We start from the raw sequence: 17,938 nt of genomic DNA on the forward strand, positions 1-17,938 counted from the left end.
ATGGCGGTGGCTAGTTTATCTTCATATCGAGATCACTTTCACGTTCTCGTTTTCTGCAGTGTTCCTTCGGAATTAGAAGCGGCCCGTCGGGTGTTAGAAAACGGAAGTGATAGCACTTTTGAGGTCGTCCACACCGACGTGATCACCGGTCTTTCTTTGTGTCGCGAGTGGAACAAGTCCCCGCTGACAGTTGGTCTCATAGCGCAAGCAGATCCAGGTGGCAATGCGTGCACAGGTCGCCTGACGGAAATGAAGGGTCTTTTCAGCGTCGACTTGGCTGTGATGACGGGTGTTTGCTCTGCTGTTGAAGATGTTCATGCAAGAGTGGAGTATGGCACGGTGCTCGTCGCAAAGAGCACGTCGACGGAAGAAGGAGGAATGAAGCTGCACGACGGAGAGTTTCTCGCTAATGGAAATCCAGAGAAGATCGACAAGGACGTGGGCGTGGTTATTGAGCAGGTCATCTGCAAGCTGGGCAGCGAACGAGAGTGGTTGGAAGCCATTCCACCGAGCGAGAGGCGTGCCAGTCCTCGATACGTACAAGAGATGATGCTGGATGAAGTTGTAAAGAGCAAAGAAGGCGTGCAGAAGAGAGATCTGTTTGGCAGACTGAAACTTGAGGAGGCACTAGAGGGACTGGACGGGAGAGTGTTTGACACTATTTTGAAGAAAATGGTGGAGACACGTGGATGGGTGATCTTGGAAGATGGAGTCATCAAGCACACTGAAAGTGGTGAAGATTACATGAAGAATGCATGTGAATTTCCTCGTCCCGATGAAATCAATGTATTGATGGGATCCATTGGTAGCATTGCATGTGTCAATGACAATCTTCCAAATGACATAGAACAGTACAGGAAGCACATGGCCAACAGGAAGCTGAACGGGATTGACATGGAAGCACATTACTTTATGGCTCATTGCAAAGCTGCTTTTCCTGGGAGTGTGAGTATGGTCATGAAGGGTATCTTAGACTACGGAACTGCAGACAGGCAAGAGTACTACCAGGCATATGCTGCTTCAACATCAGCGGCTTTCCTAAATCATCTTTTGAAATTGAAATTATTCTTTGATTCGTGAGTAACTGTGTTATACAGCACAATTTGAATAATGTGAACTGCTCTTTGTTTTATATATAGACTGTCATCTAAATTTCAATGGCTGGCTTGTGGCGAAAGTGCAGGAGGTGACTGATATAGAGATGAGTTGAGATAAAATGATTTTAAAATAGTTTTCCTTGTGTAGATGCACTGGTTTTTGACAAGCTGGAATATGATCCTCTGAAACTTCAACTTTTTCCACGAGGTGCCACTAGTGTGTGTTTGTCTGTATATTACTGCCAGGTTTTTACAATCTACGTAATGTTGTAGAGACGATCAGGTCACCAGAAACTGTTCAGAGTCAAGTGGAGGATTTGCTAGTTAAAGTGGTTCAACATGACAGGCGAAGAAGGTTAACTATTCCACGTGCAGAAGAGATAGAAGGTCACCAGAGACGTGCAGATGCTGCTGAAACACGAGCTGATGATTTAGAAAGACGACTTGCCTTATCATTAGAGGAAACGCAAACAGTACGGAGAGTAATTAGACAAGAACAAGCAGAGAAAAAGGAGATGCAGTGGACTGGATTGGCACTTCGATACCAGAATTTGCATTATTCCTTTTGGCGCAAGCGGCTAAGAGCAATAGTAGGAAGGTGGAGAAGGCCTTCAAGTGAACAGCAAGCTTCCCAATATTTATGTGACAACGATCGGGTGAGAATGTTGATATTGTTATGTACAGTCTTTAATTAAATCTAGCTGTTGAGCTTGAAGTCTTCCATACTATGCTGCGTGGAGAAGCTCACTTCTATTGATTTAAATTTAACTAAGTTGTATTGATATTAGGTCAATGAGGGTCTGCCATTATGGACACAGTGGAATGTACCCATGCCTCATGACAGTCGGCCATATGGTAGAATGGGAGAGGTTGCTGGCAGACTAGTGGCAGGAGATGGAGGTGAAGAGGTGCATGTTTTTGATGACGAGGGTGATACGACCTTCAAATTGGTCAGAGAGAATGGCAACATCATGAACATAGTATGTCAGCAAGGTGTGTGTCTCATCCACGTATATGATAAAAAAGAATGTCAATTTATGATTGAACGAGTTTGTTTGAATACAAAGAAAATATGGCATCTAACAATTCTGCCCAAAGAACAGCAGTTGAATGATGTGTCTCTTGCTCTTGATGACGACTTGTTGTATGTGGTGGGTGGTATGACTGCTTCATTTGAGAGAGTTGGCACAGCATTTGTATACAATATTCACGAAGATCGTTGGCTTAGGTTGAATAACTTACCAACAAGACGTTTTCTTTGTTCTTCTGTTGTTATGAAGAACAGAGCATATGTAGGGGGAGGTAGAATTAATCCGTATGAGTTTTTGAATACAGTTGAATGTGCAGATATTCGGACAAGAGGTTGGACAACAATTCACTCAACTAAGACGTATCTTCCTACACTGACTGCAGTCGATAACAAACTGGTGGCAACTGGAGGACAGACAGAACAGTGGTTTGATTCACCTTCTTCTAATGTCGTTCAGTTGTATGATGAGAGATCTACCAAATGGCTGCTCCTTCCACCAATGACTCAAAAACGAAAGTTACATGCAGCTTTTTCAACTGAGGATGGAAAAGTCATTACAGCAGGGGGAAGAGATAAATCATTTGAATCGTTATGGTCCATAGAAAGCTTAAAGTGTTACTAAAGATTGTTCTTTTATTTGCTGTATTTCTATGACACTGGTATTTGAATTATGAACTCTAGTTCTTGGTAAGGCAGTTTAGGTGACACGACATAATGACTGCAGGCACAGGATGCACTTAGATTTTATGTTTATGTATCTTGCCAGATGTAAACACGGTCTCTTGAAAACCAGCAGACTATGCTGTTCAGGTGTGTCCTTGTACAAATATATGTCATCTTCATCATCATTCCTTGTTTCAGGTGTCTGGTCTGTCTTCGGAGGTAGCAGGTTCTAGTGAATTGTTTCCGGTTTTTGTAGCAGTGATCAGGCTCTCTAATAGACAAAACTCGCTAACTAGCCCATTCTTCAACCGACCAACAGATATTAGGTGCTATTCAAGCAGAGTGACTGTTTGAGTATCACATTCCAAAAACCAGAAATCGGACGGAGATAAATAACAAATTCCCGTATAACGCATACCACACTATCACAGAGATACCCTAGATAGCCTCGTACCCAGACACACATAAGCCTGGCAATGTACGTTTCCTGTATAACACTTTCAGCCTCCCGTGAATGTTATATACGGGAACCGGACACTGCCAGGCTCACGTGAGTCTGGGGACGAGGCTAACCCTGTACAGCATAGATACAAATATACGATACAAAATGTACAATACCATACACACACACACACACACACACACACACACACACACACACACACACACACACACACACACACACACACACACACACACACACACACACACACACACACACACACACACAGAATAATATAATATTCAGTCAATCAAACTACTCAGTGTAAACGAATGGTAACAAATATGCAGTAGTATGCCTTATCAGCTGCTTCATGCCTACTCTGTAAGCACTTCATTTAGAAATATCTTTCCCAAGTGTTGTACATGTATTGATATCTCTCTGTGAAATGGAATATGACGTACAACCATCAAGTCAAATTTGGCACAGGTCGAGAATAATGACGACCTAGTATAACACTTGACAAGTATGTGTGTGTGTGTGTGTGTGTGTGTGTGTGTGTGTGTGTGTGTGTGTGTGTGTGTGTGTGTGTGTGTGTGTGTGTGTGTGTGTGTGTGTGTGTGTCTATCAAGTGACTTGTTTTTTGAATTAAAATGACTATACGTAGCTTTCTTTGTTTGCAACATATCAGTCAAAGTAAGTAAGCCAGTTGTCACCAGCTTCTAGTGTCCACGTGGCATCTTCTTCCTACATCACAAATCCTAAATTCTGACTTAGTCATTCTAAGTAATTAACCCTTAGGACCTAAACGTCGAAGTTCCGAATCATTGCAACATATCAGTCAAAGTAAGTAAGCCAGTTGTCACCAGCTTCTAGTGTCCACGTGGCATCTCCTTCCTACATCACAAATCCTAAATTCTGACTTAGTCATTCTAAGTAATTAACCCTTATAACCTAAACGTCGAAGTTCCGAATCATTGCAATCCCATAACTGACAATCATAAAACGTTGCAGAATAACTTTAAAGGAATCGACAGAGTACTTTGGACAAGCAGTGCCAGTGGCTTAGCGACGGGGTGTTGTTGGGGGTTCAGTCCCCCAAATGTTATGGCCGTGGTTGCTCATCTATTTTTATAGGCTAATAGAGTGATTTTATGTACAAATAATTAATTATACAGTACCAAAATGATACGTTGTTAGTTTGTAAATCTATACGTCTATAAATTACAGTCAATTTTACACAAATTAATATTAATTTTAAACACTATTAATATTAATAATAATTCACCCCGCAAAAAATTTGTTTTGGCTAAGCCGCTGCAAGCAACTCTCTCGACTTTAAAGAATGATTTGAACGAGAAGAAGAATCGCTTGCTTCAGAGTGTATGAGGCGAAACTACTCAAATCTGAACAAACTGTATGATCAAAATGAGTACATGCAGCTGTCCACAAAATCTAGTTTCGACTGTCAAAGTACATGTTAGGAACACCCAAAGTTGTCATTCACTTCGCGTTGCGGATTGCCAAACGAATACACTTGATCTTACTATACCATACCAGTGAACTAGCCGACGTTGCGCTGCACGAAAAGAACGGAACTCTCAAATAACATAGACTGTAGACCTTTGACAGAACAAGAGACTAGAAAATGTTATTGGTGTAACTCACCCTACTAGAGCGATGTTGCAGATAGCTACCAATCAGACAGCCCCTCAGAGTGCGCCAGAAGATCATCACTAGACACCGAAAGTAGCAATGGCGATTATGTACCTCCTTGACGAACACCGTTAATTACAGGAAGTCTTCTGACAATACCTAGTGCCCCACCTCTAGCTCTTGCTGTCAAACTCCTGTGTAGCAGTATTCCAGAATCTGAGACCTTTGGATTGAGATATTGATATCGTTGTATTTCCATCTGTGGCTTGCATGATTACTATAGAATGTTTACTAGTAAAGAAAGAGTCAGTGGTGCAAACTTCCTTTCCATAGATGTCCTAATTATCTTCCCTAGTGCTATATCCGAAGTGGCATTAGCCAGTATGTCCGTGCTCGTCATGGCTGACAGCCGGGATTTGGCTCTGCTCTGACGCAACATATTTCAGCTTGGCGCTGTCAATTTATAGCGCCAGCTGGGCACTAATGTATACATCAGTACTATACTTTGCCAGGCATATTTGCCAATGTCTTCTTAGAGAACTTGTCGTAAAATACCTCAAGCGTAGAACCCTGGTACGCGTTTAGTATACAGTCTACCTGCGCTCTAGGTGTACGCGTATCTTTGGGTTTTTAATTAGGCGAGTTGAGTGACTTATCACGCTTATTAACGCACTTTATAACCACGCCTTTTAGTGTGCCTATAACCTGGCCACTTTCAGTTTGTCTCTACTGTCTCTTGAATCAACGCTAAGACGCCGGTGCCAGTGCAAGATGCCTGCGACTAAAGTTTTGCAATCTTTCGTCGTTATTGTTCTCATTGCGTTTGGGCCCAAAGGCTCCGAAGCTTGTGATTCATCGATTTGCTGCTGCGTTACTAGCGGTACGGTCACGCAGGTAGCAAATAAGCTCGAGGTAGTAGTCGACGTGTACGGTCGATGTACCAATGGAGTCGTGACGGTGAGCAATCTATGTACCGTCTACAGCAACACGGTGTGCGTTGACGACCTAAACAATCCCGACTTTGCTATCTACAAAAGCGGAACTACCGCGCACGTTGTCAGAGACTTCGACTACGACGACTGTGACGCACAGTTCGGGTGTCAGTCGGGATCGTGCGCCACTGCTTCTGCTGGTTGGGAAGGAACGTACAGGGTAACGACCGACATTCCCTCCTTGGCTCGAAACTGCGATCCCGAACAGTGCTGTTGTGCCAAATCGGTTTCTGCGTCTGGCAGCGGTTCAGATCTCACGCTTTCAATTACTCCGACTGCTAACTCTACAAGATGTCCGTACGGAGACAGAAGTTTCGACGTCGATTGCAACGTGTTGGGCAATCTGTATCTCGTCTGTCGGGATAGCCTTACCGGCTTTCAAATTCTGATGAAGAAGAAGAGCTTGAACGAAGGGACAAATTATGTGTTTGTAAACAATGACGCTTGCAACGCCGTGTTTGAGTGTGAAAGTGAAGACTGCATGAACAGCGGATTTGCAGGACAGTATCAATCCGTCAAGCAAGCTGACAACGGCGGAGGCTTTAAGACGGCGTCTAAATTTGTCATTGCAGTTGCTCTTACTGCCGTTTCTATTATCTGGGGTTCGTATTAGCTACTCAGTAACGGTGGTCAGGAACAAAAAAAATTAAAGTGCTAATTGCATCATTGATTGTTAGTTGATTCAATGTCTTTGTTGTCGATTAAGGTTGGAACACGTACTGATTATTGCTGGCTAATATGCTGCAGTCCAGATTGATCCCTATGTGTGTATAGCTATAGTAGCTAGTTTCGATTTCCGTTTTAACTTTGTCTCATTTCAATTTCCGTTTCTCGTCTTCTCATTTTAAGTTCCGGTTTCCTGCTTTTGGCTTCTTCTTTCAGTGGTTGTAAGCTTTTACTTCTAGTTCATTTGTCCAGTCTCTCAGTTTGTGCTCTGCGAAATCGACGCATGTGCGGGACGGAGTCTGTTGGAGTGCATAACATATTAGCTAAATAAGGCCTAGATGGCTAAAGTCAATTCCAACAATAGTGCAGTGTGGGAATTGTGGGTGTGGACTTTGTCAGCTTAAGCTGTCTAGTGAGGAAAGTATAAAATTGAATTAGCGTAACTACTTCAATGACGTCTGCTAGACACAATGTAAACACTCGTTTACAAGCTTGTGATGGCATTCTAGAATAGCTGCAGAAATGCTACTGACAAAAGTAGGTGCGGATGTCTCCTAAAGCTCTGAATTGAGTTTGTTCATGACTCTGCAGACGTCATTGAGCTGTCTAGTGTCTTCTAAAGAATGCAATTAAGTTAATTGCATATCTTCTCTTTAGCTAGAATAGGATGGGCCATGTCAGACTAGGGTGCAGTCTACATATGTAATATCAGGAAGCTGCTCGTACCAACGTACTAGAGCCTCATTCTGACTGCATGTTAGATAGCACCAGTGTCTCCAATTCCTCACGTGCGTTCGGAAGGTATCAGTTTCATGTTTGCATGCAAGTGCCCGGAATACCAAGATCTGGTAATATCCTCACACTGCATCTAGTGTTGGAATGGACTCTATCTAGTAGGGATTCGAAGATTTTAAATGGCCGCCCATACAAACGCGTGCTATCCAGATTTCTTCAAACTCAATAAAAATCTCAGAGCCATGCACCTAACGCGCGACAGTAAACGGTCTAAATGTAGCCAGACTACAATCTCTGACACTAGGCGTCTCAGAAGTCAAGTAAAAAACGCCATTTATTTTCACATTTCGCTTTTGTCAGCCAGGCTATAGCGCCTCCCTCGAACTCGAAGCAGCTACAACGACGAGAGTCAAGTAAATTGTGATGTAGGAGATGAGCACGACTTTAGAGGTACACGCTCATCCCTACATACCCATTGTTTTCTCAAAATTTTATTATGGTTGTGTCTAGATGGCTAGAATTACGCTCAGTATGAGTACTTTACAATAGGAGATATACTGTACATGTAGTAGGTCATCCTACGCGCTGTATTTTCGACATTGCTGTGAAAATGCTGGAGATTCTTGGATATCACAGAGGCGTAAAATTTACCACATATAACAAAGAAAATGATTTAATTACGAGGTGACAACTGTGCAGCTTCTCACAAAGACCTCTGGTGTACAAGTCATGTTTTACTTCTAAGAACAACAATCTATGCAAATTTGGTGGCACAGAATGCATGGACATGCACAAGTAGTCTAGATCTGGAACAGTTTGAAGAAAACTGTCTCTATACAAAGAGTAGAAATGAAACTGAAATGAAACAATCTACTTGTCTCCAGCAGTAGTCATTTTGGTTAACATTATTCAGCAAATGTGCTAACTCTGAGACATCAATTATTATTCTTACCTAAAGAATTGATTGCCGTGTTTGCTGTTGACTAGTAGCAGTATTAGTGTTAGCTAGAATTGCTCTAGAGTTTGAGGTTAGTTTAACTACACTCTTGCTTGGTTTGATCGAGAGCAAGCACTGCAGCAATGAAATTCTTTTCTATAAGCTAAGTGTGTCAAAAAATTACTAAAACAGTTAATTATAGAGGAAATTGTGGAAGGATCAAAGACAAAGTCTCGATCTTATGCAGCTGGCTTTGGAAGTCCCGCGACGTGCCACTTTGTTAACTAAAGTTCACGACTAGATTAGTTGTCAAGTTATTTATTCCAGTGAATATACAATTAAGTCTGTATGGTCTAGACCCGATGATTGTTTTTGGTTGCTGTCTGTAGAACTTTCTATGTCTGGTAGATGGTACGTTGGGAGGTGATGAGCTCATGTTGACTAAATTCCATTTCCAATAAGATTAAACATCAAAATTTTATATAACTTAATTAGCAGCACATATCTTATATAATTGTGGTGGCAGGGATGTTAATTGCTATTGCTCGTTCGCATGCATGCATGTTATTTCTGCGTGGGCAATCATAGTTATAATGCTCTTACGACCAGTGTCGACCTCATACCGTCCATGCTGAAATATTACAGCGAATACATTTTGGCGGATTGTCAGATTTTTCAGCGATCGCCAATATAAAATCCGCCATTAATTTTGGCTACCGGGATATGTTGACGTCATCATGCACCCACGTGGATCAGGCATCATAGAGCGATGTGATGGTACGTCACACCGATGAGGCCACAAGATGGTTGCTTGCCGTCTGTTGTGCCTATGAATAAGGGCTAAGAGGCTATGGATGAAGCTGCACTGTCGCGTTCACGCAGGTTCCGTTCTTTGCACTGACACAGCAGCTCTACATCACTTTAAAGGCAGTAGTTGGAGACCAGTAAGTAAATTAGGGAAATGTGAGCCACGAACACAGCTGCAATCGCAAACTTCTCCCTGACCGCTTATAACTTTTATCAGTTATCAAACAATGATGTCCAACGGCCATATACTGACGGGCCACTTTTATACCTAAAATATAATTAGGTCTCTGAAAAAGTAGTCTTTTAGAAATAATTTATTAGGTCTCTGAAAATATAGTCTTTTCGATATAATTGCCAAATGTAGCGAGGCTTGTAATCCGGGTCGACAGTAGAAATGGACGTGGTCCTGTATCGGTCTCCATCGAGCTTTTGGTGTGTGTGTGTGTGTGTGTGTGTGTGTGTGTGTGTGTGTGTGTGTGTGTGTGTGTGTGTGTGCGTGTGTGTGTGTGCGTGTGTGTGTGTGTGTGTGTGTGTGTGTGTGTGTGTGTGTGTGTGTGTGCGCTCGCGCGCGCAGACACAAATCTCAAATTTCTCCTCCCCATGACCACGTTTCATGATAGAACCTACCCTAAAGGATCGTTTCCGTGTCCGACTACAGATGAGTCTAACAACGATTCGTCTAAGTGAGCAAACTGCGACAAAAAAGCTTCATAAACTTTCGTCGCCCCATCCTTTTGTATTGTAGCTAGGGACTGTGTGTACTTGACAACCAAGAAACACCTTCAGGAGTTGAATGCCACCTACAGTCAACTATTCACACGTCCCCTACAATCAATCCTTTACTACACTGTGCTGCATCTAACACTGTTGACAATCAGTGTTTGCTGATATCAATTTTATGTCAGTAAATACCATACCCCTGCAGTCGTTACAACGGAACTGAGTGCATACCTAGACTGCACATTTCAATTGTCTTGACCGCGATCGCAAAACGACGACTGTCTGTACCAGGCCTTTATACGTAATCTAAACTACTAGGAAGTTTGCATGTTTACTTCCATGACAGCTAAGGTTTCAACAAATACGTATTGTTTATCTAGGACTCGGCGTTTCAGTAGATGGTCTGAAAACTCAGTTGGACGTGTTACTCACAAACGAGAGGCGCCTACGGATACCGTACAACTAGTTTAGAAAATTAGTTCTAGGACGGCTAACCTGGAATGGCACATGAATTAGAACTTTTCGCTGATGGGTCGAAATACGCGCATGTGGTCTGGGATACCAAAGTCTAATGGATCACGAGGAGACAGCAAACGTCAGTGTTGGGTCCCCACGTAAACGGCAAATGCTCGTCGCAGATCACCGTCTGCATGTAGTAACGCCGGGAGAAATGATTACGAGTGATACTGGATTTATGAGGTGAAAACTCGCAAACTCTGCTTATCCATGTGTCTCTTAGTCAATGCGTCTGTCTGTTTATTGGTTAGTTTGTTCGTTTCTCTGTTTTTCTGTTTGTTTATGCGTGTGTGTGTGTGTGTGTGTGTGTGTGTGTGTGTGTGTGTGTGTGTGTGTGTGTGTGTGTGTGTGTGTGTGTGTGTGTGTGTACATGTCTGTGTGTGTATGTGTGTGTTTATTTGTTTGTTTGATTGTTTGTGTGTTTATTTTGTGTGGCTGTGTGTGAATGTGTCTTCTATTAGAGGTCACGGAACGTATGTCGAAGGTGAAACAATCAAAGCTGCAGTGGCAGGAGTAGTGTGGAGCGAGTTAACAAACTCATTTGTGTGAGACCTGTTCGCTCAAGGTACATCTGACTTGACAACAGCATTAGTAGTGCAAACAGTATAATACAATTGATATGGTCAGATATGGTGGAGAGATTGGAGATGTTGTCGTTGGAAGAATCATTGAAGTAAACCAGTAGACGATCAAATATTATGGAATTTGTTATTTGAATGTTGCAATGGAAGGTTGGTCAGAAGAGATGGAAAGTTGACACTTTCTCTCGACTTGATTCTGTTCTTATGCTTTCATCTGTCAATCTCCCAGGAGGGATTTTGGTATGTGCAATGGATCACAACAAATTGTCAATGTAGACAAACAGCAATCGACGTGTCAAGTAATTGCATTGCTGTTTGGCTTAGCGTCGACGATCAGCAGAAGACGAGTTAATGATGAGAAGTTATTTCAAAGAAGGCGACCTTATCTCTGTTCGTGTCTGGTCAGAATGTATTCCCTTTTTCTAATTATCTGTTTATTATGAAATTGTAGGCTGAAGTGCAGTCGGTTTTCTCTGATGGTTCGTTGTCTCTGCACACACGAAGCATGAAATATGGCAAAGTAGGGATACATGCTATTTGTCGATAATGTATCTTGATTGATGCTTGTATAGTTGAGACAAGGTTGTTTGGTGGCTGTTCCACCTTTTCTTGTCAAGAGACGCAAAACTCATTTTCACAACTTACCTTGTGGTGCATCTCTCATCTTGGGAAACAATGGCTACATATGGATTGGAGCGCTTGCTACAGAAGGTCATGATGATGGTGATATCAGCAACTCAGAAACAATGGAAACAGACATGGTTTGTTAGCAGATTTTGTTACATTTGGAGTTGTTATTGTATGCAGAATGTTAGGTGGCGAATAATGATGTTAATCATGAGGTGATTGCTCGACTACGAAACTGTGTTCTAGCTCTGACAGATCAGAAACTGCCACTTTATGACACAAGCATCTTGTATGCATATGATGCATCTGCAGGGCACCCAGTAATGCTGACATCCCTGGTTGATTGTATGACAGAAGATGTCATGATTATGTGATTAGGTGAAAGATCTTCTGAAGCCTGAAATTATTGAGGAGATAACAAGTCATGTCAGACAACTTTGAACAACTAAGTATAATGTAAGAGTAAATAGTAATCGATGTGTGTGTTGTAAATTTTAACTAAGGAGAAGACGTGGCAGAAGTCGTAAGTGGGTGAAGTTGTTTTGTCTTCCATTTTACTTTATGTAATCTTGAACATTTAGACATCACAAACAATAAACTACTGTGTTGTAGTGATAGTAGGCTGCACGATTACAATTTAAACCTTTGTCTGCTTTAATAATTAGAATCACTTACACACACACACACACACACACACACACACACACACACACACACACACACACACACACACACACACACACGCACTCCTCCTGTATTGCTTCCGTCTAAACGGACACCATACCCCTTTAGCTACCTTACACACACGCACGCACGCACGCATACACACACACACACACACACACACAGACACAGACACACACACACACACACACACACACACACACACACACACACACACACACACACACACACACACACACACACAGACACACACACACACACACACACACACACACACACACACACACACACACACACACACACACACACACACACACACACACGCACTCCTCCTCCTGTATTGCATCCGTCTAAACGGACACCATACCCCTTTAGCTACCTTACACACACGCACGCACGCACGCATACACACACAGACACACACAGACACACACACACACAGACACACACACACACACACACACACACACACACACACACACACATACACACGCACACACACACGCACACACACACACACACACGACACGCACGCACGCGCGCGCACACACACACACACACACACACACACACACACACACACACACACACACACACACACACACACACGGTGGAGTGAGTGGTCGACACGACCAAACTCATTTATGGCTCTGCTTGTGTCTTCAAAGACCAATGCGTGCTGTGCAGGAGCGTCCACAAACATCGCATTAGAGATCGTCTTTCGTTCCTGCCTTTTTGGTTGGAGTGTTTTCAAACGCTGGTTTCCCTAAGCAAGAAACGTACACACAGTTGCTTCTCACGACTCCGGAGTATATCTGCTGTTTGACTACAGATAGCAGCTATGGGCTGCGACGTGACATCAGTTCTATGTATAACTAATTATTGGGGTTACGGGATACTTCGGTTTCAACCTTCACATGCCCGTGCTCCTGCGAGTACCTGGCCTGGCTTCAGGAGATTGCATAAGATAGCAATTTTATAATATTGCAAAATTATTTATCTTTAGCTAGCTGTCGTGTATTAACTAATTAATCATTTTAGTTTTTGCCTCAGGTTTCCAATTATTAGATTTATGATCATATTCCGTGTCATAAACAGAATTACGCACGCACATGCACATATACATAGCTTTCCATAGCCTCGACACTAGGCCTCCTTTTGCTTTGGTGGTCCGACCGCGCGAGGATAGCAACGGTACTGTATCACGTGATGTTCTCTCCGAAAAGCAACTCATTATGTCACGTGACAAGCTAGCTTGTCACCTGATCTATTTTGCAAATGATGATTGGTCGACTGTAAATCACATTTGAGTTACTTCCTGATTATTTCCTCTGAGACATGCGGATCAGTAAACAATCGCCCACCTCATAGGTGTCATTTAGTGTGCGACAACAGCTTGTGTACCGACCCAAGAATATTGTTTATACGCGTTTGTAAGTTGCAAACAGTTGCAGTATTCTTTCTACATCGCAACGAGTGAAGGTATCACTTTAGTCGTGCAGCGATTGCTTCTGGAGTAGCTTCAAGCTGACATCAGCCACGTAGAAATTTCACGCGTAGTCGCAATGGCTTTCGATCGATTCCTTGACATGGCCGTACAGTCTTTGCGCTCGTTTCTTTGCGCTAACTAGACAGTAAGCAGCATCGAAAGGCCAGCATGCATAGTTACTGACTGTATTTCGCGCCTTTCCGTTCCAACACCGTTGGTATGTCGGTATACCTGCTGTAAACCAAAACACACCTGATCTCTTTTTGCAAGTCTTTAGCAATATGAAACAAACCGACAAAGGGTGAGGTTTTCTAATGACATAATTAGTTGAGTTGTCACGTGACATAATGTGTTACTAGGCCTCCCTTTGCTTTTCGGAGAGAACATCACGTGATACAGTCCCGTTGCTATCCTCGCGCGGTCGGACCACCGAAAGCAAAGGGAGGCCTAGTGTCGAGGCTAAGGCTGTGTCTCCACTTGTTGCCCTTTAAACATGTTTATCATTAAACATGTTTAAACTCTAAACATGTTTAGTAGACAGCGTCTCCACTTGTCCATTTATTCCGGGCTATTAAAAGAATTATCCGGGACTTTGTTGTACCGCGCGAATTCGTTTCTTGTGCACCAGACAGTCGGAGATCGTCTTCTTGTCGTCTGAAGAACAATCACAGACACAAGTCTCTGTCTTCGCCAAAATGGCTCTCTCCTGACACTGCATCAGTCTAGGCACTCTCTGACAGTGCCTAGTTTTGTCTTCTTCCAATAATCTCCAAAGAAAGAGAAAGAACAGCGTGAAAGAACTAACATCCACCGTTTTGGAACGCGCGTTTATATCACGTGACTGTTAAACCTAAACCACTTTCGTTAAACTACCTCTGAAACATGTTTAGCAAAAGCTGTTTAGGTTTAGAGTTAAACAGGTTTAACGCCAGTGGAGACGCATTATTCTTAAACATGTTTAGACTTAAACAGGTTGTAAACATGTTTAAGCCCTAGTGGAGACGCGCCCTAAGCTTTCCATATGTCCCTGTGAATTTCAATAACAACCACGTCTACAGTCTACACTTTAGCGTACGTTACTCCGGATGTGTCTTTCGCTGCTTCTGCGCTTCTATTCGTCATTAACGGTAGGTGTAATTGTTAGGGGCATGCTAGTACTCAATTTTCTACAGTGCATGGACACGTTCGTTTGCGTGCTTCACTAAACGGAGTGCGCGCTAGATTCTAGCTAGATGTTTTGGTCTCTCGCACTATCCAGGCTCTGATGTTAGATAATGACGTGTTGTTGATTACTAGGTATAGCTAAACCATGCTTTTCAATTGTGGACTGCTTCTAGCCAATGTATAGCGGTTCTTTTTGTTTCATTGTTTGCATATCCCGTATGTGGTTAGAACAGAGTTGTATGCGGTGATATCCTGTGTTTGCGTTTGTGGACTCATACTAGAGAGAAATCACATTTATGCATCAGTGTGGAAAACACTCTTCTTTGTCAAATCCGAATGCACAGATGTTATTACACACTGCAGAAAATCGTTATGAATGCAGTGAGTGTGGAAAAAAGTTTAATCAAGCTTGGAATCTAAAAGTTCATATGAGGATGCACACAGGAGAAAATCCATTTGAATGCAATGAGTGTGGAAAGAAATTTACTAATTCTAGTGGTCTAAGAGTTCATATGAGAATGCATACAGGAGAAAGACCATATGAATGCAATGAATGTGGAAAGCAGTTTGTTCACTCTGGTAATCTACAAATTCATATCAGAACGCACACAGGAGAAACACTATATGAATGCAGGGAGTGTGGAAAGAAATTTACTCAATCTGGTAATCTACAATTTCATATGAGAATGCACACAGGAGAAAGGCCATATGAATGCAGACTGTGGAAATAAATTTACCCAATTTCGTGATTTAAAAGTTCATATGAGAATGCACACAGGAGAAAAGCCGTACCAATGCAGTGAGTGTGGAAAGATGTTTACTCAAGCTAGTCATCTGAAAGTTCATATGAGAATGCGCACAGGAGAAAGGCCATATGAATGTAATGAGTGTGGGAAAAGTTTACTCAAATTAATAATCTAGAAGATCATAAGCGATTGCACGCAGGAGAAAGACCATATCAATGCAAGGAGTGTGGAAAGCAGTTTGCTCGATCTGGTACTCTAAAAGTTCATACGAGAATGCACACAAGAGAAAAGCCATATGAATGTAGTGAATGTGAAAAGAAGTTTACTCGGTCTGGTGTTCTAAAAGTTCATATGAGAATGCACACAGGGGAGAAGCTATATCATAGTTCTCAAAAAGAAGAGAAATACCATTGTGAACATAGTGGGACACCCGAAAGTTCATACTCCGGACGAAAGGATTGCTCAAGAGTGTATAGATATGATATCATCGTCAAGCAAGTCTCAAACCAACTCTAATAGTACTCATTTATCTGCTCAAACTTCTCTAAGTAATGTGTTTTATATCAGTTTACTCAACATTTTATGTTATTTTTTGTTAGTGTTTAGTGATAGAAGCTTATTCACATTTCTATCCATTTCTGCCAACGGTGTTTGCAGTTTATCTGTTGTTTTCTCTATGTTCCACCATCCCAATATAGCTGTGACATATGGTGTGGCTGTGTCCACGGGTAGTGACATGTTGGTGATGGAGAAAGTTGTAACGTCTTTGTCTGATGTTCTTAATGACTCAGTCATGAATAATGAGATGAATGTACACGAACGAGTTGATATTTCTTATGGCATTGTTTGTGCAGTTGACTATTTGCATCATCAAGTGGGAATCATTCACGGCTACATCAGCCCTACCACTGTATTTATCACATCTCGACTGACCGCCAAACTGTTAGATCCAGCAGCATCTTATCTCTTGCATGATAAGATATGTCAACGTGCAGAGTCATATGATGATGATCTGCATCAACTGATCTGTCTCCTTATCAAATTATACGACTCATATCCACAATTTTCATCTGTTAGTCGTCGTTTATGCGAAATGATCAGTCGTGATAAGATTAATAAGTCAAGTGATAAAGTGGTGTCTACGAGGGAGCTCCTTGAGTTAATTAATGAATTAAAGCACGATGAGGAATACAGTTGCAGCTCACGCAGACGTGAACTATCGATAGTTAATTGAAATTGAGTTCGTTATCTGATTAGATATGAATGTTGACAAGTTGTGTTTGTAGACAATGTTTGCATGTAATATACAAAACATGTAATATACAAAATGTACACCTGCCGGATATTGATACAATATATTTGATGTTCCTGCTTTACTGCGTTGTTGCTGCATAGCGCAAGAAGGCATGCATGTTATTGCAGACACAATCGTTTCTGCTTTAACTCTTCCGTTCTACCTTTATTTGTCGACGCCATACATTCTATTCACACATCATTCCCTAGCCCTATTATGCACATACCTGCACATTTCCTCGGTACATATAACACAACGCTATAACTATAGATTAGGTTTAATAAGCTGATATAAATAAATTATTATTTTAAGCATAATTTTTGCTTACCTTTTTAAATTAATGTTGTTTTCACGATTGACCGCGATCATCAATGCATAATAATAGTTCAAGAAATAATTAAGACTTAGCACGTATCATCTCTGCACAGAAAGTTTCTCGGGTTATGCAAGCCTATGTCAACAGTTTATCAAGTATTCACTATAGTCTATCAATTTTGTTAGTCATATGATTATACTATGGTATATAGAACGAGAGAAGTTTTTGCTGCTTGTGAAACTATTTGCATAGTCTTAATTAAGTTAATTATAAATAGCGTTATGATTTATTAGACGTGACGGTCAGTATAGCAATTGACTCATTCGATTTTTGGATTGTAATAATCATGTTTTTAATTTAGTTACTTTTACTTTCATTTAAGTTTGATAATTTCTAATTAATAAATAAAAAGCTATCTAAAATCAACTTACTTTAAAATTACATAATTTAAAATTTAATTATTTTTAAACGTATATCTTAAATCTAAATTTTGTTTCCATTTTCAAATTTTAGAATTTAAATTTTATGGATGTGTGCGCTACGCACCGTGCTTATATAAATCATCAATGCATAATAATAGTTCAAGAAATAATTAAGACTTAGCACGTATCATCTCTGCACAGAAAGTTTCTCGGGTTATGCAAGCCTATGTCAACAGTTTATCAAGTATTCACTATAGTCTATCAATTTTGTTAGTCATATGATTATACTATGGTATATAGAACGAGAGAAGTTTTTGCAAATTTAAATCTAAATTTGTCAAAATTGCTTATTTT

At 41.4% G+C, this 17,938-nt stretch overlaps 3 protein-coding genes and 1 pseudogene across 3 annotated transcripts; all 4 read left to right on the top strand.

Moving 5' to 3' along the window:
- LOC134176282 (uncharacterized) lies at positions 1-2,969 on the top strand. Its single transcript, XM_062642958.1, has 5 exons — positions 1-1,076; positions 1,140-1,186; positions 1,246-1,305; positions 1,371-1,753; positions 1,886-2,969. Exons 1-5 carry the CDS (start codon positions 1-3, stop codon positions 2,747-2,749), a joined length of 2,430 nt encoding a protein of 809 aa, XP_062498942.1. The 3' UTR covers positions 2,750-2,969.
- A 2,667-nt stretch (positions 2,970-5,636) lies between these two features.
- Positions 5,637-6,673, top strand: LOC134176118 (uncharacterized). The gene has a single exon (XM_062642797.1). The coding sequence runs from the start codon at positions 5,660-5,662 to the stop codon at positions 6,491-6,493; it is 834 nt and encodes a 277-aa protein (XP_062498781.1). The 5' UTR covers positions 5,637-5,659; the 3' UTR covers positions 6,494-6,673.
- A 3,657-nt stretch (positions 6,674-10,330) lies between these two features.
- On the top strand, positions 10,331-12,117 carry LOC134198048 (exosome complex component RRP4-like). The gene is given in 10 exon segments (XM_062667390.1): positions 10,331-10,444; positions 10,723-10,774; positions 10,777-10,826; positions 10,889-10,934; positions 10,993-11,082; positions 11,167-11,232; positions 11,294-11,362; positions 11,415-11,603; positions 11,658-11,789; positions 11,848-12,117. Coding segments are annotated over 10 exon segments (831 nt in total). The 5' UTR covers positions 10,331-10,370; the 3' UTR covers positions 11,911-12,117.
- Positions 12,118-15,009: 2,892 nt separating this feature from the next.
- LOC134198038 (zinc finger protein ZFP2-like) overlaps positions 15,010-17,938 on the top strand; it is an 8,302-nt pseudogene continuing 5,373 nt past the window's right edge.

Source organism: Corticium candelabrum, chromosome 2 (assembly GCF_963422355.1).
Source record: "Corticium candelabrum chromosome 2, ooCorCand1.1, whole genome shotgun sequence".
NCBI classification, from domain to species: domain Eukaryota; kingdom Metazoa; phylum Porifera; class Homoscleromorpha; order Homosclerophorida; family Plakinidae; genus Corticium; species Corticium candelabrum.